Source organism: Coregonus lavaretus, assembly GCF_964263955.1.
Source record: "Coregonus lavaretus genome assembly, chromosome: 21".
NCBI lineage: Eukaryota > Metazoa > Chordata > Actinopteri > Salmoniformes > Salmonidae > Coregonus > Coregonus lavaretus.
This window is the reverse complement of record NC_140008.1, coordinates 20,260,395-20,286,052: the sequence shown is the minus strand read 5'-3', so window position 1 is coordinate 20,286,052 and position 25,658 is coordinate 20,260,395. Positions and strand designations below refer to the sequence as shown.

At 45.0% G+C, this 25,658-nt stretch overlaps 3 protein-coding genes across 3 annotated transcripts in view; 1 reads left to right on the top strand and 2 right to left on the bottom strand.

Moving 5' to 3' along the window:
- Positions 1-19,371, bottom strand: part of LOC311149308 (glypican-5-like) — a 158,308-nt gene extending 138,937 nt beyond the window's left edge. The window contains exons 1-2 of the mRNA XM_084186446.1: positions 19,055-19,371; positions 3,704-3,865 (exon numbers count right to left, since the gene is read on the bottom strand). Coding sequence (XP_084042572.1) covers positions 3,704-3,865; positions 19,055-19,220 — 328 coding nt within the window. The 5' untranslated portion in view covers positions 19,221-19,371. The remainder of the gene's footprint in view (positions 1-3,703; positions 3,866-19,054) is intronic.
- A 2,019-nt stretch (positions 19,372-21,390) lies between these two features.
- Positions 21,391-22,953, top strand: LOC311148785 (aquaporin-12-like). The gene is made up of 3 exons (XM_084185747.1): positions 21,391-22,087; positions 22,272-22,388; positions 22,548-22,953. Exons 1-3 carry the CDS (start codon positions 21,493-21,495, stop codon positions 22,670-22,672), a joined length of 837 nt encoding a protein of 278 aa, XP_084041873.1. The 5' UTR covers positions 21,391-21,492; the 3' UTR covers positions 22,673-22,953.
- Positions 22,917-25,453, bottom strand: LOC311148788 (ribonuclease P protein subunit p21-like). Its single transcript, XM_084185750.1, has 5 exons — positions 25,147-25,453; positions 24,951-25,051; positions 24,679-24,761; positions 24,197-24,331; positions 22,917-23,309 (listed from the first exon to the last, which is right to left on the bottom strand). Exons 1-5 carry the CDS (start codon positions 25,201-25,203, stop codon positions 23,191-23,193), a joined length of 495 nt encoding a protein of 164 aa, XP_084041876.1. The 5' UTR covers positions 25,204-25,453; the 3' UTR covers positions 22,917-23,190.
- Positions 25,454-25,658: the final 205 nt, after the last annotated feature.

Below are 25,658 nucleotides of genomic sequence, written 5' to 3'. Positions count from 1 at the left end.
ATGTGAACCCTAATTGTGTTCGATGTAACCAGTCCCCTGCTAATCATGTGCACATGTTTTGGTGCTGCCCATCTCTTGTTGGTTTCTGGAAAGACATCTTTAACACACTCTCAGAATTAAGCGGCACACAGATCGAGCCAGACCCTCTCATTGCATTATTTGGAGTTTCCTTACCCACAATACAATTGACCAAAATGAATAAGGATGTAATTGCCTTTGTCACGTTGTTAGCGAGACGATTAATTTTACTTAGATGGAAATCCCCTGCAGCCCCTTCTCATGCTCTTTGGATTAAATCTATTTTGAATTGCATAAAGTTGGAGAAAATAAAACAGACACTCAATGGGTCTGTAGACAAATTCTATGCAAAGTGGGCTCCCTTCTTTTCTCATGTTAAAAGAATACATTTCCCTGCAGTTCCAGAGTGATGTGTATTTATATATTGGTGATGTAAGAAGCCTGGTATGTGCATATACGACATCTCGGATGTTAAGGACGGTAATAACTGTGCTAGCTGACCTATAACAACTGGATCAAAACAGATATTTTTCCTTTTTTTTTTTTTTTTTTGTGTTTTATCTTATTTATGTGTTTAATGTCTATTTTTTCTTTCATGTCTGTCTCTCTATGTTTTGCTGTATCGTTGTCTTCAAATTGTTGTTCCATATTCATACCAAATAACTTTCAAGTGCAATTATTTACTAAATGCTGGTACTGAAAATTAAATAAACAAAGTATAAAAAAAAAAAAAGAGTATATTGACGCACCCGTGCGTCAATCTAAGTAACATTTTTTTTTTATCCCCATAAAAATCCATCAATTTAAGATAGTTTAAGTCTCAATCCGCTGCATCCGCCTATGTGGGCCATCCGCATCTGCGGTGGAAGATGGCCGAGCTACAGCGGTGTTTGTCAGACCATGAGAAGTCCCGAAAAGCGGTCTTCTCACAGAAACGTCTGTAGCGTTCGAACGGTTTGGCCTACAAACATTTTGCTCTACGACCCCCACAAGTGTCACGGGACTCGTCTGAAGGTAACCCATACAAATTAATGGAAGTATTCAGGTAGTTTTGTGCCAACAAAAATAAGGGGTTAAATATATATAAAAAAAACTAAAATATTTCCTAGATATAGGCCAGACACTTCAAAACTTTATTCCTTATGATTAATTTTCCAACTGTCTTTTTTCCCATTTAAATATTATTATTTTTATACCTAAAGGGGTCCTAAAATTAAAATAGCTAAATGATCCATGGTATGACCATCTTAAAACAATTCTTAAAACAATTCGGGTAGGGTCCATTTCAGAACGGGTTCAACTTTTTGGACCGGAGAAGAGCTCTAGCACAGATGGAACTATCCAAGCAGAAGATACATCTCCTTTAAATGTTGATATTTGGTTGTGTTGACACCAAACACAATTCAATATCACTAAATATCAAATCTGCAATCAACCAGAGCTTGAAATCCTAGGCCTATTGTATTGTCTATTTTTAGTTGAATTCTGGGTTGAATTCAAACAATTGCTGTTGATGACTTTGCAAATGCTATATAGGCCTAAATAGCATAATTGATGATTGATAAAGTATGGTTACATTTCATTTGCTCTGTTAAACCTACCCTTCGGAATGACTTCGATAGCAACAGTGAATCTATTTCATTTTTAAGTGGAGATCTCTCAACAATCATTCTCATGATAACACATTGGTAATAGTCAGTGACAAATATCATAGCTAAAACCTTGGATGGGAGACCAAGGGGTAGCTGTAGATAGATCAATTATCCAGTAGAAGGAGCTGCCCAGTCTATACTTTTTTTCTGATAGTGGATATAACATAGAAAATCTGACGTTGTTTTAAAGGTACAAATTCAACATATTTTATACAAAGTTTGTCTATGTTCAAATTTGGTTACCATGATGACATAATCCTATGGTTGAAATTTCACCCTCAAAACAATTACTTTTTTCAAATCCAATGTATTTTCCACGTAGATTCCATGTCACAATACGTTGACAAATGACGTTGAAACCACGTTGATTCAACCAGTTTGTCCCCAGTGGGCAGACACATGCTCATTGCTCACATGGAGTGCTCCAAACAAAAGACAATGGAAAGAAATTACAAAACTCATAAATGATGGTATGAAATAAACCAAAACTTGTTTCTCACAAGTGTAGCAGGTTGTGAACTATGCAAACAACGTTTCCACTCTGAGAATGAGAACGGTAAATGACTGTAATTAATACATTCATTAACAGAAATTAATGTAACCAAATGACAGGGATTAACGGTAAATTTACAACTGGTGACATACTATATGTAATGGGGGAATTTGTAAAAATACACAATCAAAGGGCAAACAATTCACACAAATGAAACAATTAATGTGCAAGAATTGTCGGGAGACAGCTGAGCGCACACAGGAAAGCTGAGTGCATTCTGGAGAGCTGAGTGCATTCTGGAGAACTGAGTGCATTCTGGAGAGATGAGTGCATTCTGGAGAGCTGAGTGCATACTGGAGAGCTGAGCGCATACTGGAGAGCTGAGTGCATTCTGGAGAGCTGAGTGCATTCTGAAGAACTGAGTGCATTCTGGAGAGCTGAGTGCATTCTGGAGAGCTGAGCGCATACTGGAGAGCTGTGTGCATTCTGGAGAGCTGAGTGCATTCTGGAGAGCTGAGTGCATTCTGGAGAGCTGAGTGCATTCTGGAGAGCTGAGTGCATTCTGGAGAGCTGAGTGCATTCTGGAGAGCTGAGTGCATTCTGGAGAGAGATGTGCCTATATCCTCGCCACCCACCCCCTCCCCTTCTTGTCTCAACATTTTAAATTATACTCAAGACACATTATCTTCACACATATTTTGTATGCTTTTCACTGACAGCCTCAACTCAATAATCAGCTAGGCCTATTGCCAAGCGCACTGCCCAAATTGCAGACTTCCCAACTAGGCATAGGACTACACTCTTGTGATTTTAAACAATCCACATAATTTTTTTTAAAGAAGCTAATGACCCTCTGTGGTTAAGTCATGCTCTCTGGTGAAATATTTTTGAAAAGACAGGAGTAATTGTATAATTTTGGCAAATTTATTTCAATTTACTTTAAGACGCGCCGCCTATGGTAGCTGATCAGTTTTTATCAGTTATCAGGACTATAAAGCCAATGCAACTGCCTGTTTTACAAACAGTAGGCTACCACATGGATGGGCATTAATAAAAGTGCATTGCAGGCCAAGACTGGCCTAGACTACTATTGTACTTTGCGGGGATAAGAGTGGGGCAGTAATTTTGTTTGTCTTGTATAGGGCGACATATCGGCCAGGACCGAGCCTGCTCAGAGGACACAAGTTTTTTTCTCATGTGATATGATGGTCAAATAATGTGTTACTACTGAGTGTAATAATGTACAATTTTAGCCTTTATACGAACAAAATACTTTTGGCTGTGTACATGTCGGTTCAGAGCCCACTCCATCCAATGAGGGGAAACTGCTTTTTAAGTGCATCAAAATATGTAATAAAACTAAACCAAGTGGCAGCTCCTCACACTGACAAATGACATGAAACATTGTTCATGGACTCACTGAGGGGCATAGAGGGCCAAAGTGGTCCCTAGGCCGTACACAGTGAATCTGTCCTATCATCTCATGCCCCTGTGCCACAGATCCATCTCCCTTACCCCTCCATCCTGTCCCTATCCTTACCCTGGAAGGCAGAGGCGTGGCCCACGATGAGGTACTTGAGCTCAAAGCTGTACGAACGGATGTTCTGGAGAGTCTCTCTGCGCACTGCTGCCTGGTAACTCTCCTCCATCTTGCGTGTGCAACACGACGGGCCTGGGTGCTTGCAGATCTGCAGCTCGCCATCTGGGAAAGAAGAAGAAAGCTATTACAACAATAAACCTGAGCATGACACACACTTCAAATGTGAAAGACATAAATTAAGTGTGTTAGAAGCTTTGACCAAATGTGATTAATAATACTTACTCAAATAGTTGAGTGAATAAATGTTTCAAATACATTATTTCTCTACACTTCTAGTAGTTCTCATATATACCCATCCCCTGTATTCAAGTTCCCTTTGAGTTAGCAAAGCTTCATCTGCTACAATCACATTTGGATGAGGTCCAGGGTGACTATAATGCTTTATCTCCCATATGAAACTACTACACAAGGCTGGGATAGTGGTGCCAGGAATGAGAGTGAGAAAGAGCTTCAGAAATAGACTTTGGTTATCCGGCCGGCTGGACCTAGCTAAATCAAAGTCCAGATACACGATCTCCAAGGGTGCAGAGAGAGGAGGATGCAGAGGGAGAGAGAGTGATGCAGCTGAGTGTAAACTCACCAGAGTTAATGACATGCTTACTTACAAACTCAACTAGGCCTAAGTCATTGCTTGTGTCAATCATGACAGGATTGTGTGCACAAATGTATCATGTAACTGATGAGAGGTGACTGACTTACAGTGCATTTGGAAAGATCACTTGACTTTTTCCACATTTTGTTACGTTACAGCTTTTTTCTAAAATTGATTAAATTGTTTTTGTTCCTCATCAATCTACACACAATACCCCATAATGACAAAGCAAAAACAGGTTTTTAGACATTTTTGCAAATGTATTGAAAATTAAAAACTGAAATATTACATTTACATAAGTATTCAGACCCTTTACTCAGTACTTTGTTGAAGCACCTTTGGCAGCGATTACAGCCTCGAATCTTCTTGGGTATGACGCTGCAAGCTTGGCACACCTGTATTTGGGGAGTTTCTCCCATTCTTCTCTGAAAATCCTCTCAAGCTCTGTCAGGTTGGATGGGGAGCATCGCTTCACAGCTATTTCCAGGTCTCTCCAGAGATATTTGATCGGGTTCAAGTCCGAGTTCTGGCTGCGCCACTCAAGGACATTCAGAGACTTGTCTCGAAGCCACTCCTGCGTTGTCCTGGCTGTGTGCTTAGGGTCGTTGTCCTGTTGGAAGGTGAACCTTCACCCCAGTCTGAGGTCCTAAGCACTTTGGAGCAGGTTTTCATCAAGGATCTCTCGGTACTTTGCTCCATTCATCTTTCCCTCAATCCTGACTAGTCTCCCAGTCCCTGACGCTGAAAAACATCCTCACAGCATGATGCTGCCACCACCAAGCTTCACCGTAGTAATGGTGCCAGGTTTCCTCCAGATGTGACGCTTGGCATTCAGGCCAAATAATTCAATCTTGGTTTCATCAGACCAGAGACTCTTGTTTCTCATGGTCTGAGAGTCTTTAGCTGCCTTTTGACAAACTCCAAGTGGGCTGTCATGTACCTTTTACTGAGGAGTGGCTTCCGTCTGGCCACTCTACCATAAAGGCCTGATTGGTGGAGTGCTGCAGAGATGGTTGTCCTTCTGGAAGGTTCTCCCATCTCCACAGAGGAACTCTGGAGCTCTGTCAGAGTGACCATCAGGTTCTTGGTCACCTCCCTGATTAAGGCCCTTCTCCCCTGATTGCTCAGTTTGGCCAGGTAGCCAGCTCTAGGAAGAGTCTTGGTGTTTCCAAACTTCTTCCATTTAAGAATGATGGAGGCCACTGTTTTGGGGACCTTCAATGCTGCAGAAATGTTTTGGTACCCTTCCCCAGATCTGTGCCTCGACACAATCCTGTCTCGGAGCTCAACGGACAATTCCTTCGACATCATGGCTTTGTTTTTGCTCTGACATGCACTGTCAACTGTGGATGCCCCTCCAGCTACCTCTCCCTGTCCTAGTCAATCAACTGCCTGGGCACAGCCTGGACCACCGCGGCCCCCCTCCGCTGGCCCGTGCTCTCTGGATCAGAGCTCTGTCCCTTTGGCGGTTGTGGCCTGCATGCAGCCGGCGTCTCAGCAGCCCTCTTCTCAGATGAGTTCTGTGGCTCTGGCCTGGCAATCTGCTTCGAGACACGGCAGAGGCCGGATCATTCCGGCAATTGTGATAGAGAGTTCGATGGTGAGGCATATACAGTGGGGGGAAAAAGTATTTAGTCAGCCACCAATTGTGCAAGTTCTCCCACTTAAAAAGATGAGAGAGGCCTGTAATTTTCATCATAGGTACACGTCAACTATGACAGACAAATTGAGAAATAAAAATCCAGAAAATAACATTGTAGGTTTTTTTATGAATTTATTTGCAAATTATGGTGGAAAATAAGTATTTGGTCACCTACAAACAAGCAAGATTTCTGGCTCTCACAGACCTGTAACTTCTTCTTTAAGAGGCTCCTCTGTCCTCCACTCGTTACCTGTATTAATGGCACCTGTTTGAACTTGTTATCAGTATAAAAGACACCTGTCCACAACCTCAAACAGTCACACTCCAAACTCCACTATGGCCAAGACCAAAGAGCTGTCAAAGGACACCAGAAACAAAATTGTAGACCTGCACCAGGCTGGGAAGACTGAATCTGCAATAGGTAAGCAGCTTGGTTTGAAGAAATCAACTGTGGGAGCAATTATTAGGAAATGGAAGACATACAAGACCACTGATAATCTCCCTCGATCTGGGGCTCCACGCAAGATCTCACCCGTGGGGTCAAAATGATCACAAGAACGGTGAGCAAAAATCCCAGAACCACACGGGGGGACCTAGTGAATGACCTGCAGAGAGTTGGGACCAAAGTAACAAAGCCTACCATCAGTAACACACTACGCCGCCAGGGACTCAAATCCTGCAGTGCCAGACGTGTCCCCCTGCTTAAGCCAGTACATGTCCAGGCCCATCTGAAATTTGCTAGAGTGCATGTGGATGATCCAGAAGAGGATTGGGAGAATGTCATATGGTCAGATGAAACCAAAATAGAACTTTTTGGTAAAAACTCAACTCGTCGTGTTTGGAGGACAAAGAATGCTGAGTTGCATCCAAAGAACACCATACCTACTGTGAAGCATGGGGGTGGAAACATCATGCTTTGGGGCTGTTTTTCTGCAAAGGGACCAGGACGACTGATCCGTGTAAAGGAAAGAATGAATGGGGCCATGTATCGTGAGATTTTGAGTGAAAACCTCCTTCCATCAGCAAGGGCATTGAAGATGAAACGTGGCTGGGTCTTTCAGCATGACAATGATCCCAAACACACCGCCCGGGCAACGAAGGAGTGGCTTCGTAAGAAGCATTTCAAGGTCCTGGAGTGGCCTAGCCAGTCTCCAGATCTCAACCCCATAGAACATCTTTGGAGGGAGTTGAAAGTCCATGTTGCCCAGCGACAGCCCCAAAACATCACTGCTCTAGAGGAGATCTGCATGGAGGAATGGGCCAAAATACCAGCAACAGTGTGTGAAAACCTTGTGAAGACTTACAGAAAACGTTTGACCTGTGTCATTGCCAACAAAGGGTATATAACAAAGTATTGAGAAACTTTTGTTATTGAACAAATACTTATTTTCCAACATCATTTGAAAATAAATTCATTAAAAATATAAATTCATAAAAAAATAATAAAAAAAATCTAATTTTGTCTGTCATAGTTGACGTGTACCTATGATGAAAATTACAGGCCTCTCTCATCTTTCTAAGTGGGAGAACTTGCACAATTGGTGGCTGACTAAATACTTTTTTCCCCCACTGTATCTGTACCTGGGGCAAAGACTTTGTGTTTTCCTTGGGCAAAAGTTCAGGATATCACCAGGTTGCTGCCCGAGGCTGTGAGTCAGTCACCGGGGGCTGATACTGTCATGTTTCATGTGGGGTCAAATTACATTATGAATGGCAGCTCAGAACAGCTGAAGATGGATTTTAAAGAACTGATTGGGTCGCTACTTGACACCAACAAACGCCCCATAATATCTGGCCATCTGCCCTCCCTAAATCGTGGCATTGAATGGTTCAGCAGACTTTTAGCCCTCCATAACTGGCTACGAAACTATTGCAGCTCTGTGGGTGTAACATTTATTTACCATTTTGATACCTTCTGGAAACAAAGCTCGTATTATAAGGAGGATGGAATCCACCCAAATAATTTGTGTTCATGGATCTTTTCACAGCATTATAAGGCTGAAATTAGACAATGACTTATCAATGACCCAAGTCCAGCTCATTTAATCCCTACCATTGTGTCGCTGAGTTGTCATAATGCTTCAGCAAATGTACATTATCCTAGGGGCGTTGGAAGACACAATGTAAATAACCTAATTTATGTCCCTCTTACTGCCCGGAATACCTCTGCTGAACCTACAGCTATTGTATGCAGTAATCATATGTCTATGAACCAGAGTAATACTGTTAGCACTGAGGTGGTGTGCCCTAGTAGAAAGTCCACTGTGTGCAGCTCACCCTGCACTAATAAAAATAACCTGAGTATGCCTACCTCTGCTAAGCTTCCCAGTAAAGCAAGAAAAATAATTAAGCATCCCAGAAAAGTGTTAAAAACAAGGTTCATGAAAACAAAAATTTGGTAGCAATACAAGATTATAACATTTACAGAAAATACAGAAACGCCAACGCGGGCGGTGTTGTGTTGCGGTCTATATTCAGAACCACATTCCTGTAAAGCTTAGAGAGGATCTCATGTTAAATACTGTTGAAGTAATATGGCTACAGGTTCACCTGCCTCACCTAAAGCCCATTCTGGTGGGAAGCTGCTATAGACCACCAAGTGCTAACAGTGTCAGGGTTGAGTGTAGAGGTGGTGTAGAATCAGGCGCAGGACACACAGAGGTTTCGAACAGCATCTTTAGTAAAGTCCAAAAAACAAGCCAAACACGGCAACAGGCTACAGGCGAACTTTACGCACAACAGTAAAGTATGCTAAGGCGCACAAAGTGCGGAACTCTCTCTCAAAACACAAAATACAGAGAGAACAGAAATAACGAACTAGCACACAACGTGACGAGGAACAATTACACACAACACCTGACCAAACACAAGAGAACTAAATAGGACGCCTAATAAACACTAATAAGGAACAGGTGTAGCAAAACAGACAAAACCAATCAAACATAGAAACATCGAACGGTGGCAGCTAGTACTCCGGAGACGATGACCGCCGAGGGCCTGCCCGAACAAGGAGAAGGAGCAGCCTCGGCCGAAACCGTGACAGTACCCCCCCCCTTGACGCGCGGCCCCAGCCGTGCGCCGACCCCGGCCTCGGGGACGACCCGGAAGACGCGGAGCAGGGCGCGTGGGATGACCACGATGGAACTCGGTCAGAAGAGACGGGTCTAGGATGTCCCTCCTCGGCACCCAGCACCGCTCCTCCGGGCCGTACCCCTCCCACTCCACGAGATATTGGAGACCCCCCTTCCGGCGTCTCGAATCCAGGATGGACCGAACAGTGTACGCCGGAGCCCCCTCGATGTCCAACGGGGGCGGAGGAGTCTCTTCTATCTCATAGTCCTGGAGTGGACCAGCTACCACCGGCCTGAGGAGAGACACATGGAACGAGGGGTTAATATTCTTGTAATCAATGGGCAGTTGTAACCTGTAACACACCTCGTTCAATCTCCTCAGGACTTTAAAAGGCCCCACAAACCGCCGACCCAGCTTCCGGCAGGGCAGGCGGAGGGGCAGGTTTCTGGTCGAGAGCCAGACTCGATCTCCAGGTGCGTACACTGGCCCCTCACTGCGGTGGAGATCGGCGCTCGTCTTCTGTCGACGGATGGCCCGCTGCAGATGGACGTGTGCAGCGTTCCACGTCTCCTCCGAGCGCCGCACCCACTCATCCACCGCAGGGGCCTCGATCTGGCTCTCATGCCAAGGTGCCAGAACCGGCTGGTACCCTAACACACACTGGAAAGGGGTTAGTTTAGTGGAGGAGTGGCGGAGAGAGTTCTGTGCCATCTCGGCCCAGGGAACATATCTCGCCCACTCCTCCGGCCGGCCCTGGCAATACGACCTCAGAAACCTACCCACATCCTGGTTGACACGTCGACCTGCCCATTACTCTCCGGGTGGTAACCCGAGGTAAGGCTCACCGAAACCCCCAACCGTTCCATAAACGCTCTCCAAACTCTGGAGGTAAACTGGGGGCCTCGATCAGACACTATATCCTCGGGTACCCCGTAATGCCGGAAGACGTGGGTAAATAGAGCCTCAGCGGTCTGTAGGGCAGTAGGAAGACCCGGCATGGGAAGGAGACGACAGGCCTTCGAGAACCGATCCACAACGACCAGGATGGTGGTATTCCCCTGGGAGGGGGGAAGGTCTGTAACAAAATCCACCGAGAGGTGAGACCAGGGTCGTTGTGGAACGGGCAGGGGTTGTAACTTACCCCTGGGCAAGTGTCTGGGCGCCTTACACTGGGCACACACCGAGCAGGAGGAGACATAAATCCTCACATCCCTGGCTAATGTTGGCCACCAGTACTTTGTGCTAAGGCAGTGCACTGTCCGGCCAATACCTGGATGCCCAGAGGAGGGTGACGTGTGAGCCCAATAAATGAGTCGATCCCGGACCTCGAGCGGGACGTACGTCCGACCCACCGGACACTGTGGAGGGCTAGGGTCGGTGCGTAACGCCCGCTCGATCTCCGTATCGACCTCCCATACCACCGGTGCAACCAGACAAGACTTAGGTAGTATGGGAGTGGGCTCAACGGACCTCTCCTCCGTGTCATACCGCCGAGACAGGGCATCTGCCTTCCCGTTCTGGGACCCAGGGATGTAAGTGATCTTAAACACGAACCGGGCTAGAAACATAGTCCACCGAGCCTGGCGAGGATTTAGTCTCCCAGCTGCCCGAATGTATTCCAGGTTACGGTGGTCAGTCAAAATTAGAAAAGGGTGTTGAGCCCCCTCAAGCCAATGCGTCCACACCTTTAGGGCTTGTACCACGGCTAACAGCTCCCTGTCCCCTACGTCATAATTACGCTCCGCCGGACTGAGCTTCTTCGAATAAAAAGCACAGGGGCGGAGTTTAGGTGGTGTGCCGGACCGTTGTGAGAGAACGGCCCCGATACCGGCTTCAGACGCGTCCACCTCCACTTGGAATGGTAAAGCGGGATCCGGGTGCGCCAGCACCGGAGCCGAGGTAAACAGGTCCTTCAGTCTCCCAAAAGCCCTGTCCGCCTCAGCTGACCACCGCAAGCGCACCGGACCCCCCTTCAGAAGGGACGTTATGGGAGCTGCAACCTGTCCAAAACCCCGGATAAACCTCCGGTAGTAATTCGCAAAACCCAAGAACTGCTCTTTAACCGTGGTTGGGGTTTGCCAATTACGCACAGCTGACACACGGTCAACCTCCATCTTCACCCCTGACGCAGACAACTGATAACCCAAAAAGGAGACCGACTCCTGGAAGAACAGACACTTCTCTGCCTTGACATACAGGTCATGCTCCAACAACCTCCTCAACACTCGGCGCATCAGGGCTACATGCTCGGCTCGGGTAGAACTGTACACCAGAATATCGTCTATGTACACGACTACTCCCTGCCCCTGCATGTCCCGGAAAATCTCATCTACAAAGGATTGGAAGACTGATGGAGCATTCATTAACCCGTATGGCATGACGAGATACTCGTAATGACCGGAGGTAGTACTAAATGCTGTCTTCCATTCATCGCCCTCTCTAATGCGCACCAAGTTATATGCGCTCCTGAGGTCCAATTTTGTGAAGAACCGTGCCCCGTGTAATGACTCCGTCATAGTCGCAATCAGAGGGAGTGGATAACTATATTTTACAGTAATCTGATTGAGACCGCGGTAATCAATACACGGGCGCAAACCTCCATCCTTCTTCTTCACAAAAAAGAAGCTCGAGGACGCGGGCGAAGTGGAGGGCCGTATGTATCCCTGTCTCAGAGACTCGGCAATGTATGTCTCCATCGCCCTCTTCTCCTCTTGTGACAAAGGATACACATGGCTCCGCGGGAGCGCCGCTCCTGCCTGGAGGTCTATCGCACAATCCCCCTGTCTATGAGGCGGCAACCGCGCCGCTCTCGTCTTGCTAAACACGAGTGCCAAATCCTCATACTCGGGGGGAATGTGCAGTGCGGGTATTTGGTTCGAACTCTCCACCGAGGTCGCCCCTACGGAAACACCCAGACATAGCCCCTCACACTGGGCAGACCACCCCTTAAGAGCCTTCTCTCGCCACGAAATAGTAGGATCATGGGTAATCAACCAGGGAAGCCCCAGTACCACCGGATACGCAGGAGAGTCGATCAGATAGAGCTGAATCGTCTCCTCATGACCCCCCTGCGTCTCCATCCTAAGTGGCACTGTGACCTCCCTAATCAACCCGGATCCTAACGGACGGCTATCTAGGGCATGTACCGGGAAAGGATTATTTACCGAAAGGAGAGGGATCCCTAACTCTACACAGAATTTACGATCTACAAAATTCCCAGCTGCGCCTGAATCTACTAGCGCCTTATGCTGGGAACGAGGTGCAACCTGTGGAAAACAAACAGGTATAGTTATGTGTACGACAGAAAGCTCTGGGTAAGTGGGGCGCCTACTCACCTGGGAGGACTCCCCAATGCGTGGCCTGCCTTCTCCTCCACCAGGAGACCCTCCCCAGCACCTAGCCGCGGTGTGCCCTCCACGGCCACAGTTGGTGCAGGGGACGGCCCCCCTCGGGTTCCTTCTCCTCCGTTCTCTAGCGCCAGCACCTCCGAGCTCCATAGGACTCGGCTCGGAGGCGCTGGAGGATGGAATGGGCGACCCCCACCCGGGACGCCCGCGAGTGGCGAGCAGGGTGTCCAGCCGAATGGCCATGTCAACCAAATGGTCAAACGAAGGCGTGGTATCCCTACACGCCAACTCTCTCTGGACGTCCTCCCGGAGGCTGCAGCGGAAGTGATCTATGAGGGCCCGCTCATTCCACCCTGCATCTGCTGCTAGAGTCCGGAACTCCAGTGCAAACTCCTGAGCGCTCCTCATCCCCTGCCGGAGGTAGAATAGACGCTCCCCCGCCGCCTTCCCCTCTGGTGGATGGTCAAACACTGCACGGAAGCGACGGGAGAACTCCGCATAGGTGATAGTAGCGGCGTCTATTCTCCTCCATTCGGCGTTGGCCCACTCCAACGCCTTGCCGGTGAGACAGGAGATGAGGGCGGAAACGCTCTCGTGTCTCGAGGGCGCCGGGTGTACGGTGGCGAGGTAGAGTTCAACTTGCAGCAGGAACCCTTGACACCCGGCAGCGGTGCCGTCGTACGCCCTCGGGAGCGAGAGCCGAATCCCACTGGGTTCCGGAAGTTGGACAGGCGGACTGATCGATGGTGATGGTGTGGTAGGTGGGAGCGTGGGTACCCCGCTGGTCTCCCATCGATGGAGGGTGTTCATAACTCTATCCAGAGCGTGTCCGATTTGATTAATCCTGTCCTCCTGTCCACGAAGACGCTCCTCGATGATTTCACTGGGTGCGGTAGCTCCTGCTGATTCCATAACTGGTGTGTAATTATGTCAGTGTTGAGTGTAGAGGTGGTGTAGAATCAGGCGCAGGACACACAGAGGATTCGAACAGCGTCTTTAGTAAAGTCCAAAAAACAAGCCAAACACGGCAACAGGCTACAGGCGAACTTTACGCACAACAGTAAAGTATGCTAAGGCGCACAAAGTGCGGAACTCTCTCTCAAAACACAAAATACAGAGAGAACAGAAATAACGAACTAGCACACAACGTGACGAGGAACAATTACACACAACACCTGACCAAACACAAGAGAACTAAATAGGACGCCTAATAAACACTAATAAGGAACAGGTGTAGCAAAACAGACAAAACCAATCAAACATAGAAACATCGAACGGTGGCAGCTAGTACTCCGGAGACGACGACCGCCGAAGCCTGCCCGAACAAGGAGAAGGAGCAGCCTCGGCCGAAACCGTGACAAACAGTCAGTATCTGGATAACTTGTGGGAAATGCTTGATAATGTATGTGATATCAATAGAGAGGTATACTTTCTGGGTGATTTAAATATTGACTGGCTTTCATCAGGCTGCCCACTCAAGAGAAAGCTTCAAACTGTAACTAGTGCCTGCAACCTGGTTCAGGTTATCAATCAACCTACCAGGGTAGATACAAACAGCACAGGAATGAAATCATCAACATGTATTGATCATATCTTTACTAATACTGCAGACATTTGTTTGAAAGCAGTATCCAAATCCATCGGATGTAGTGATCACAATATAGTAGCCATAACTAGGAAAACCAAAGTTCCAAAGGCTGGGCCTAATATTGTGTATAAGAGGTTATTCAATAAGTTTTGTAGTGATTCCTATGTTGTTGATGTGAATAATATTTGTTGGTCCGTGGTGTGTAATGACGAGCAACCAGACGTTGCACTTGACACATTTATGAAATTGCTTATCCCAGTTACTAAAAAGCATGCACCCATTAAGGAAATGACTGTAAAACGGTTAAATCCCCGTGGATTGATGAGGAATTGACAAATTGTATGGGCGAGAGGGATGAGGCAAAAGAGCTGGAAAATAGGTCTGGCTGTACAACCGATTGGAAAACGTACTGCAAATTGAGAAATCATGTGACTAAACTGAATAAAAAGAAGAAGAAACTACACTATAAACAAAGATAAATGACATAAAGAATGATAATAAAAAGCTTTGGAGCACCTTAAATGAAATTTTGGGGAAAAAGGCAAACTCAGCTACATCATTCATTGAATCAGATGGCTCATTCATCCCAAAACCCACTGATATTGCCAACTACTTTAATGATTTTTTCATTGGCAAGATTTGCAAACTTAGGCATGACATGCAAGCAACAAACGCTAACACTAAACATTCAAGTATATCTGCCCAAATTATGAAAGACAAGCATTGTAATTTTTAATTCCTTGAAGTAAGTGTGGAAGAGGTGAAAAAAATATTATTGTCGATCAACATTGACAAGCCACGGGATCTGACAACTTGGATGGAAAATTACTGAGGATAATAGTGGACGATATTGCCACTCCTATTTGCCATATCTTCAATTTAAGCCTACTAGAAAGTGTGTGCCCTCAGGCCTGGAGGGAAGCAAAGTTATTCCCCTACCTAAGAATAGTAAAGCCCCCTTAACTGGCCAATCAGCCTGTTACCAACCCTTAGTAAACCCTTAGTGTTTGATCAGATAAAATGCAATTTTACAGTAAACAAATTGACAACAGACTTTCAGCACGCTTATAGGGAAGGACATTCAACAAGCACAGCACTTACACAAATGACTGATGATTGGCTGAGGGAAATTAATGATAAAAAGATTGTGGGGGCTGTTTAGTTAGACTTCAGTGCGGCTTTTGACATTATTGATCATAGTCTGCTGCTGGAAAAACGTATGTGTTATGGCTTTACTCCACCTGCTATTTTGTGGATACAGAGTTACCTGTCTAACAGAACACAGAGGGTGTTCTTTAATGGAAGCCTCTCCAACAAAATCCAGGTAGAATCAGGAATTTCCCAGGGCAGCTGTCTAGGCCCCTTACTTTTTTCAATCTTTACTAACGACATGCCAGTGTGTCTATGTATGCGGATGACTCAACACTATACACGTCAGCTACCACAGTGACTGAAATGACAGCAACACTTAAGTAACCCTGGATTGTAAACTGTCATGGTCAAAACATATTGATACAAAGGTAGCTAGGATGGGGAGAAGTCTGTCTATAATAAAGCGCTGCTCTGCATTCTTAACAGCACTATCAACAAGGCAGGTCCTACAGGCCCTACTTTTGTCACACCTGGACTACTGTTCAGTCGTGTGGTCAGGTGCAACAAATAGAGACTTAGGAAAATTGCAATTGGCTCAGAAAAGGGCAGCACGGCTTGCCCTTGGATGTACAAAGAGAGCTAACATTAAAAATATGCATGTCAATCTCTCCTGGCTCAAAGTGGAGGAGAGATTGACTTCATCACTACTTGTATTTGTGAGAGGTATTGACATGTTGAATGCACCGAGCTGTCTGTTTGAACTACTGGCACACAGCTTGGACACCCATGCATACCCCACAAGACATGACACCAGAGGTCTCTTCACAGTCCCCAAGTCCAGAACAGACTATGGGAGGTGCACAGTACTACATAGAGCCATGACTACATTTCCACATCAAGTAACTCATGCCAGCAGTAAAATTAGATTTAAAAAAACAGATAAAAATACACCTTATGTGGAGCAACACAAACATAGACACATGCATACAAATACACAATAACATACGCACTATACACACGTACACATGGATATTGTGTTATAGATATGTGGTAGTACAGTAGAGGCCTGAGGGCACACACTTAATATGTTGTGAAATCTGTTATGAATGTATTGTAATAAAATAAAATGTATACCTGCCTTAATTTTGCTGGACCCCAGGAAGAGTAGCTGCTGCCTTGGCAGCAGCTAATGGGGATCCATAATAAATACAAATACAAACTGTGGGACCTTATGTAGACAGGTGTGCGCCTTTCCAAGTCATTTCCAATCAATTTAATTTACCACATGTCACGCCCTGACTCAGGGGACTCTTATATGTTGAGTCAGGGTGTGTATATTCTATGTTGTATTTTCTATGTTTGTGTTCTAGTATGTATAGATCTATGTTGGCGGTGTGGTTACCAATCAGAGGCAGCTGTCGCTCGTTGTCTCTGATTGGGAATCATACTTAGGCAGCCTATGGGCACTAGTTAGTTGTGGGATCTTGTTCCGTGTTGGAGGCTTGTATTGTTGTTAGCCTTAGGACTTCACGTTTGGTTTGGTTTGTTGTTTTGTCGTGTGTTTATCAGTTAAATAAACATGTACGCATATCACGCTGCGCCTTGGTCTGACCCGTCCTTGAACGAACGTGACAGAAGATCCCACCAAACACGGACCAAGCAGCGTGCCCAGGAGGACCGAACACCCTGGACACAGGTGGGGAAGATGTGGTCGTGGGAGGAGATATTTGCGGGGAAAGGACCATGGGCGAAGGTAGATGCCCAGGCAGGAGAGGAGCAACGACAACACAGAGGACGCCGGTCGAGGAGGAAGCCCGAGAAGCAGCCCCAATAAAATTTTTGTTGGTAGTGCGTGTCGCCAGTCCGGCCCGGCCCGTGCCTGCTCCTCGCACCAAGCCAGTGGTGCGTGTTCCCAGTCTGGCACGGCCTGTTCCTGCTCCTCGCACCAAGCCAGTGGTGCGTGTCGCCAGTCCGGCCCGGCCCGTGCCTGCTCCTCGCACCAAGCCAGTGGTGCGTGTGTCCAGTCCGGCACGGCCCGTGCCCGTTCCACCGGTGCCTGATCCAGCTCCGGTCAGCGGCTCCACTCCGGAGCCAGAGCAGTCCGCTCCACCGGTGCCCATTCCAGCTCCGGTCAGCGGCTCCACTCCGGAGCCAGAGCAGACCGCTCCACCGGTGCCGAGTCCAGCTCTGGTCAGCGGCTCCACTCCGGAGCCAGAGCAGTCCGCTCCAGCGGTGCCTAGTCCAGCTCCGGTCAGCGGCTCTAGTCCGGAGCCTGAGCGGTCCGCTCCACCGGCGCCCGGTCCAGCTCCGGTCAGCGGTTCCTGTCTAGACCCAGACGTCAGCCCCTCTCCAGGTTCGGGGTCTCCCACACCAGGGTCCAGACAGGGCTTGGAGTATCGTGGGAGGAAGGAGAGGGGAAGCAGCGCGCTGAGGTCCAGACCAGACCAGGGGTGCAATAGGGAGGCGGAGAGTATGTGGTCGTCACGCCCGGAGCCGGATCCGCCTCCGAGGCGGAATGCCCACCCGGCCCCTACCCTGTTATGTAAAGGTTGTGCGGTCGGAGTCCGCACCTTTGGGGGGGGGTACTGTCACGCCCTGACTCAGGGGACTCTTATATGTTGAGTCAGGGTGTGTATATTCTATGTTTGTGTTCTAGTATGTATAGATCTATGTTGGCCGGTGTGGTTCCCAATCAGAGGCAGCTGTCGCTCGTTGTCTCTGATTGGGAATCATACTTAGACAGCCTATGGGCACTAGATAGTTGTGGGATCTTGTTCCGTGTTGGAGCCTTGTATTGTTGTTAGCCTTAGGACTTCACGTTTCGTTTGGTTTGTTGTTTTGTCGTGTGTTTATCAGTTAAATAAACATGTACGCATATCACGCTGCGCCTTGGTCTGACCCGTCCTTGAACGAACGTGACACCACAGGTGGACTCCAATCAAGTTGTAGAAACATCTCAAGGATGATCAATGGAAACAGGACACACCTGAGCTCAATTTCGAATCTCATAGCAAAGGGTCTGAATACTTATGTAAATAAGGTATTTCTGTTCTATATTTTTAACACATTTGCAAAAATTTCTAAAAACCTGTTTTCGCTTTGTCATTATGGGGTATTGTGTGTAGATTGATGAGGGGGAAAAGTATCTTATCCATTTTAGAATAAGGCTGTAACGTAACAAAATGTGGAAAAGGTGAAGGGGTCTGAATACTTTCCGAATGCACTGTATATATACTGTAGAATAGATGATCACACACAACACGCAGCTCAGCTATTGTGGCCGCAAGGGGCTCAGGTCACCGGCCACTTGACCTGTCCATTGAGGACAGAGAGTGAGAGAGAGAAGATTTGGTTGCATTTGTGAAGGAAACAAGATTGATTTGATTTTAATGGGATATTTGATTATGATACTATCTCCAAACTAAATTGCAAAATTGTTTTGTGTCACTTCATATTAAGGTATACTTAAAACATATTTATATAGGGGCTTCTAATTTTAAATAATCATAATCTGTTTGGTCACTTCATTTCTAAATCCTCAATAAACGGTTATTGATTGAACATTGGTTCAAATGGTTTGATTGCTCTTTGGTGCTTGACAAATTATAATCTTATATAGAACTGCAATGTTATTGATTGTGACTGTTATTGTCAGTACATCCATATAATAAACTCAGTATTTGAAAAGAAAAGAAACAAGAGATGGCCTCCCTTCACAGGGACTTACTTCCAATTCTTAGGATGGTCGTTAAACAAAGATAAAGCATCAACTACTACTTGCTTGGCATGTTTGCTTTAATCTTTCTCTAGGCCTAGGCTACCGTCACATTTCTATGATTGTGATTTATCAATTCCCTGTGGAAAAGAAACAGGTGCACAGCACGCACAGGTGCAAAGTGGCTCCTGGACATTCTGCAGAGAAATTGTGTTAGGACCTTCAAGTCAAGTGCGCACTAACCTGTTCCAGGTTCCTCGGGGACCCATTTCAACGGGCCGATCTGGCGCAATTGGAAAGCCGTTTTAACCTCATGGCAACTGTGCGCTCCTGCACCTGAAGCTCCACATAGTACAACTGTCAGCCAAATCAACCAAAAGTCAACGCGTTGGAGTATTGTTTGGAACATTGCACCATTTCAATCAGATAGACTATCAACGAATCCTGGAAGTTGTATGGTCGTTTGTAAAAGTAGCCCAATAGGCTATTAAAGTAACACAATCCCAAAACAAATTCGCTGTCCTTATCAACTGGATCGATCTGTTAAAATTTCACATATTGGGTCTGTTCAATAGAGCGCACGACGTTCCCTCTCTCAGTAGGCTTTCCAGTTAAAATCCATGCGCTTCAGAAAGTGAAACACCGTTCTTTGGCTACAGCTCTCTCTCGCTCTCCCTCTCCCTCGTTCTCTCACACACAAACTGCGCAAACCAGCCTACACTATCATTGACATTCTCGGTTTGAAACATCACACAAGATAGGCTAATATAAAAACATTTCTGAATTGCAATATTGGGTTCTTTGTTCATATATTTTGGCTATTCATTGTGCGATCATTTAAAACAATAACACAACAATTGGAGCTCTAATAACAACTTGTTTTTCTTCTAATTACACAATTTATAGTCCAAATGATTGATTTATACTGTATATGCATCTCTAGCCTGCAGAGATTAATCTAAAACAGAACACTGCGTCCACCGTGTGGTCAGTCATGGAACATGTGTTGTAAAAGCAGTTATACCATGCCGTAGCCTCGGATTGATATCATATTTATTTATTTATCGATGTATTAAATTGTGTTCGCATTCATAGGTAAAACAATACACTGAGAACTCAAATACAGCTAGTAAATGCAAAATATCTGCCCCGTGTGAGGCTCGAACTCACGACCTTCAGATTATGAGACTGACGCGCTGCCTACTGCGCCAACGAGGCTCGAAAAGTTCTATTCACCCCCAGATAATAAAGATGGAATGGTCTGACCAGTAACCATTCCATATATTCTGGAAAATGTCATTCTCCAAGAAGAGGGGGTAAAAAGTGTTTATGAATAACTAAACCATTGGTTACACTTAGTTAGCGTTACTGTGCCCTTATTACAATGTAGTTATTCATGTAAATACAGGGTTAACGTAGCTAGATAAAGTTAGGAATAGAATAAGTAGCTAAAAGCCTATATAAATAAAAAATAAAAATACATTTTTAGGAAATAGCTAAGTAGCCAATTTCATATGTGGAAATGCTGCTTCAGTGGTCCAATAAATAAAGTACTGTACCTTTTTCAGTCAACCTATATGGCAATACACATAGCTAGGTAAGAGAGAAACTGAATCACAGCAAGGTATACTGAAAAAATATACAGTTCATATAAGGAAATCAGTCATTAGGCCCTAATCTATGGATTTCACATGACTGGGAATACAGACATGCATCTGTTGGTCACAGTTACCTCACAATGGGCCTCAGCATCTCTTCAACAGTATTTTTGTGCATTCAAATTGCCATCGATAAATGTAATTGTTTTCATTGTCTGTAGTTTATGCCTGCCCATACCATAACCCCACCGCCACCATGGGGCACTCTGTTCACAACGTTGACATCAGCAAACCGTTCACCCACGCGACGCCATACATTTGGATGTACTGCCAAACTCTCTAAAACGACATTGGAGGCAGCTTATGGTAGAGAAATTAACATTCAATTATCTGGCAACAGCTCTGGTGGACATTCCTGCAGTCAGCATACCAATTGCAAGCTCCCTCAAAACTTGAGACATCGGTGGCATTGTGTTGTGACAAAACTGCACATTTTAGAATGGCCTTTTATTGTCCCCAGCACAAGGTGAACCTGTGTAATGATCATGCTGTTTAATCAGCTTCTTAATATGCCACACCTGTCAGGTGGATGGATTATCTTGGCAAAGGAGAAATGCTCACTATCAGGGATGTAAACAAATTTGTGCACAACATTTGAGAGAAATAAGCTTTTTGTGCGTATGGAACATTTCTGGGATCTTTTATTTCAGCTCATGAAACAAGGTCGAACACTTTACTTACATGTTGCGTTTATATTTTTGTTCAGTGTATGTTCTTCAGAGAGATCAGCCCAGGTAATATGAATTTTTTTTCTTGGTGTCAATAAACTATATCTTTGTTGTATGTTACCGTAGTCCATTGCCCTTATCCCTGGGGCAAAGCAACTTTCCTGACATGACCTTGAAAAGGGCAGTGTGTATTTTGGCAGGCGGTGTGGGATGAAAAGCCAGTGTTTCTGTTTTGAGAAAAACGCTTCTCCATGTGCCACGTTGTCACACACACAGACAGCAAACTGCGCAACAAGTCATACACTGTGTGAAAAGAACCAGCGAGGTGTAGTAGCTAGCATCTGTGAACCTAACTATGTCTGAACTTAATGTCTCCCTTGGTTACTTTCTTGCTGTTGTGGCGTTTGGTGCAGCCTTCAGAGTACTTTTCAGGAAATGGCCTTGTTTGAGCTTTGCAGCAGAGTTCCCAGCCTCATTTGTGCTGGTGGCATTCTGGCTGGAGGTGCAGACCATTATAGAGGTGGGCGAGTGGGCAGGGGGACTAGGATCAGACGTGACTCTAACCATACAGTTTGTGGTGCTGCTGACCCATGGTGTGATATGTGCTGGAGCCACTGGAAACCCCTCCCTGACTCTGATGAATTTCCTGCTGCTGGAGACCTCTGCTTTTCCCACTCTGCTGGCTCTGGCTGCTCAGTTCCTGGGGGCACACCTGGCCCTGCTTGTAGCTGGTTACTACTGGGCAATGGAGCTCAATGACATGCATATAATTAAGAACCTGCTGTTAAGGGAGTGCAGCACAGCCCTGCGTGTCTCCCTGGTGCAAGGGGTCTTTTCTGAGTGTGTGTCTGCATTAATCTTTTATCTGATATACCTCAGCCTGAGATGTCGCTCTGCGCTGATTCGGGTGCCTATCTTTGCAGCTGTGCTAACCCTTCTCTCCCATGCAGGTAAGTAGACCATGATGACAACCATCATGCCTCAAACATAAAGACATTTCAGTAGAAAGATAATCATTAAAGTTGCGTAGGCCTATATGCTGTTTTCATTGTGTTATATTTGTTTGTCAGGGCAAAATCTGTTTTGCAGATTTCTGCATCACGATCAGATAACGTATCTTTCTATGCATTTCAGCCAGTGGTTATACTTCAGCTTTCCTGAACCCCTCCCTGGCCTATGGCCTTACCTTCTACTGTCCTGGGTTTACCTTTACGGCATACTCAGTGGTCTACTGGCTTGGGCCCATTATTGGTAAGTCAAATCAGAAATGTTCATTATATACAAACCCCTAATAAAAGTCTACCAATAGACAAAATGTAATTGCCAAAGGTAATGTGTGAAACAGGCATTATGCATAACAATGAGGCATAATTGCTTATCAAGCTGGTAATACAGATATCCTCTTTTCAGGAATGACCCTGGCCCTTCTCCTGTACATGGGCCACATTCCCAGGATTTTTGCAAAGAATCTGCTGTATTCCCAGAAGACCCACTTACAGGTGCCAAAGGGGGAGGGCGATAAAAAGAAAATGTGAAAGAAAGACATCATCCACCTCAGCTAAAGCAATATAGAACATATGCGTGTATTAGGAATACACTTCTCAATTTTGTTCCTATTGGGCGAAGATATTTCATTATGCACTGAGCATTATATTCAACAGCCAATTCTCTCCTTAAGTTACTGACAAAAAAGGTGTGGGCTATAGAATAAGACCTGTACATTTATGATAGTACAAGTTACAACTCATGTACCGCCTGCGTTCTTACAGAAGTAATAAATCAATTTAAAATGTTTATTAAAAAAATGTGAACATTGGTTGTCGTTACTGAACTTCCTGTACACAACTCAATACATCAAATGTTTGTATTTTTAACCAACCTCAACCTCTTCCATTACAATGACAACCCATTACATCATACCACTGATGTAACGGGTTGTCACCGGCAAAAAAATGAATACAATTCTCACATACATGATATAGTTGAAAATATGTGTCAATGCCACACATAGAAGCTATGTCCAGTTGTGAATGGGCTACTGAGGCCACAGGGCTCAGGTTTTGGGCTTGGATGGAGGCACCTGGTGCTGGGCAGAGGAAGACCCTGTGGAGGATTTCTGCGTTATGGGTCCATCTGCCTTCTTCTTCAACTCTTTAGTGGAGGGACCTTGTTCTGCAAAACAGAAAGGAGAAAGGTTAAATACCATGGCCTCCCTCTGAGATGGATGAAAAGTGGCATAAAGAAACAGAAAACGTTTTAGATTAAAATGTTACATGTGAAGCTTAATTTTAATACACCTGCGTCTGAAATGACAGCCTAAGCTCCCGACTCCTCCAGAGTCTTTCCCCACATAGCCAAAGTTAGATGCACAAAGATCATGCCCCCAAAACATGCTAACCTCTCACAATTACCAATAACAGGGGAGGTTAGCATTTTGGGGGGGTATGATACTTATGCCTCGAACTTTCTCGCTCATCATTATTCACGATTCATTCATGATTATCCATAATCATGGTAGCATCCACATTAATGTAGAGGTGTTCGGAAATATATTCTATTTTTATTTAGAATAAAAGTGACGCCAAAATTACAATACATTATTTATCATACATTTCTATTGGGCACAACATGATCCGAAACAACCAAAACAAACTGCAAATGCATCCAACACGTTTGTAGAGTCACAAGCTTGATGTAGTCATTGCATGTTAGGAAAATAGGACCAAATACCAAATTTGGGACTACATTTAATAGACTATAAGTGAATGTGTCCAAATAAAAAAATAAAAATAAAATACTTACGACACTTTCAAATAGGGGGACTAGATATGCTTTCCTTTCTAAACGGTAAAACAGATATGTATGAAAATACCCTCAAATAAAAGGTGACATTCTGTACTGTCGCCTCATAAAACAATGCTAGAGTTTAGTGCCAAATTAAAAGTTTTAGCTTCACTGTCCAAATAAATATGTAGGAGAGTGTACATGATGGTACTTAGTTGGCCACCCAATATGATCCATAACTGCAATGTAGTGGAGTTGTTCCAGGGTAACCTCACCTGGCTGTGATTGGTTCTCCAGCTGGGCCTCAGGCTGGTCCACCCACAGGCGATGCGCTGGATTGTTTAGGAACCTCTTGCTCTGCCCACAGCTAAGACATCGCAGCACAGTCATGCGGTGTCTGTGCTTAGTCCCTTGAGAGAAAAAAGCTTGGGTTACTCCACAACATATGCAACTCCAAAATACAGTATGTCACTAATGCTAAGACATTGGACTTCCACTCAGTACTTTCAAAATCTCATGAGGAGGATGATACATATGTCCCCCCAACTGCTAGATACAACCACAACTCTGTTTTCATCTGTGTTTGTATTGAAAAGGACTAGAATGACAATTAAATAGCCTGCAACAATGTGTTGGCTTTGATTAGATGGCTGATGGGCCATCTATTTAGCTAGATACTTATAATATAATAATATATATTCCATGTAGCAGACACTTTTATCCAAAGCGACTTACAGTCTTGCCTGAATACACTTACTTCTCTGTCTGGCTGTGGCAGTTACTCCTGGGACCAGCAAAGAGCAGCACTTCTTACATAATGTTCTTTTCACTGAGGGGTCTCTATGAAGATGTCAATAACATTCTAGTCATGCCCTAGTTTTCACTATTTTAGCAGACATATTTCAAACTTATCATTTCTGTCATATATTCTTAACATGAAAGTTGCAACCTTTATTGACGCAAATGTAACAGCATATGTTTTTCTGACTTCTGACAAGAGTTTATATGATATTGTTATAGTGTACTCACTGTCTTAATACCAAACGTTTTGCGATGGTCTTCTGAGTGAAGCAGTAAAAACGAGCTAATTCCACATTCTCAGGGGTTTGAGACAAAACACAGTGTGCAGCCTGCAAGAAATCAATATCATATTAATGCACTATCTGAGCAAATCAGTTAGCTAGCCAACGGTATAGCTAGATTACTAGAAATCAAGAAAACGTACCTGATACAGAAAGTTCAGTCTTTGATAAGCTTCCTTGTCTTTCACGTTTCCTGCCATTGCATGGATGTGGATTGCTATGCTAAGCTAGCCAGCTACTAACTATGTAACGTTAACGTTAGGCTAGCTAGCTTAGCTAACGTTATATATCACCAGATTGCTAAATTACTACCCTACCAAACAATGTTCTGCACAAGCAACAGAAAAAGATGTGGCCTCAAATTCGTCTACCTTCCTAGCTACTAGTTTGCTAAATCAAAGCGGTGGCTAAATCCTCTGATTACTGATCAGCCTCTGGTTCTGGTTACTATGGACTCCTGAATGGCACAAACTTAGCAGGAAGGACATGTCCTTTCAAATCACCGTTTATAGCAAAATACCTCATATATTAATATGTATATTATTTCCTGTGTTCCATTTAACACCAGACAATTTAAAAAAAAATTTTTTTAAGGATTGACAATTACAAACGTCCTCTTGTAGCTAAAATAAAACCATGTTGGCCAGTACAGGGA

What these genes read in the sequence shown, in the direction of transcription:
- LOC311148785 (XM_084185747.1), top strand. Translation starts at nt 21,493, where the DNA reads ATGTCTGAACTTAATGTCTCCCTTGGTTACTTTCTTGCTGTTGTGGCG. An exon ending in AACCCTTCTCTCCCATGCAG is followed by an intron (nt 22,088 to 22,271) that starts GTAAGTAGACCA and finishes TATGCATTTCAG; the next exon opens with CCAGTGGTTATACTTCAGCT. An exon ending in CTGGCTTGGGCCCATTATTG is followed by an intron (nt 22,389 to 22,547) that starts GTAAGTCAAATC and finishes TCCTCTTTTCAG; the next exon opens with GAATGACCCTGGCCCTTCTC.
- LOC311148788 (XM_084185750.1), bottom strand. Translation starts at nt 25,203, where the DNA reads ATGGCAGGAAACGTGAAAGACAAGGAAGCTTATCAAAGACTGAACTTT. An exon ending in TGCCACAGCCAGACAGAGAA is followed by an intron (nt 24,332 to 24,678) that starts GTAAGTGTATTC and finishes TTTTCTCTCAAG; the next exon opens with GGACTAAGCACAGACACCGC. An exon ending in GGAGAACCAATCACAGCCAG is followed by an intron (nt 23,310 to 24,196) that starts GTGAGGTTACCC and finishes TCTGTTTTGCAG; the next exon opens with AACAAGGTCCCTCCACTAAA.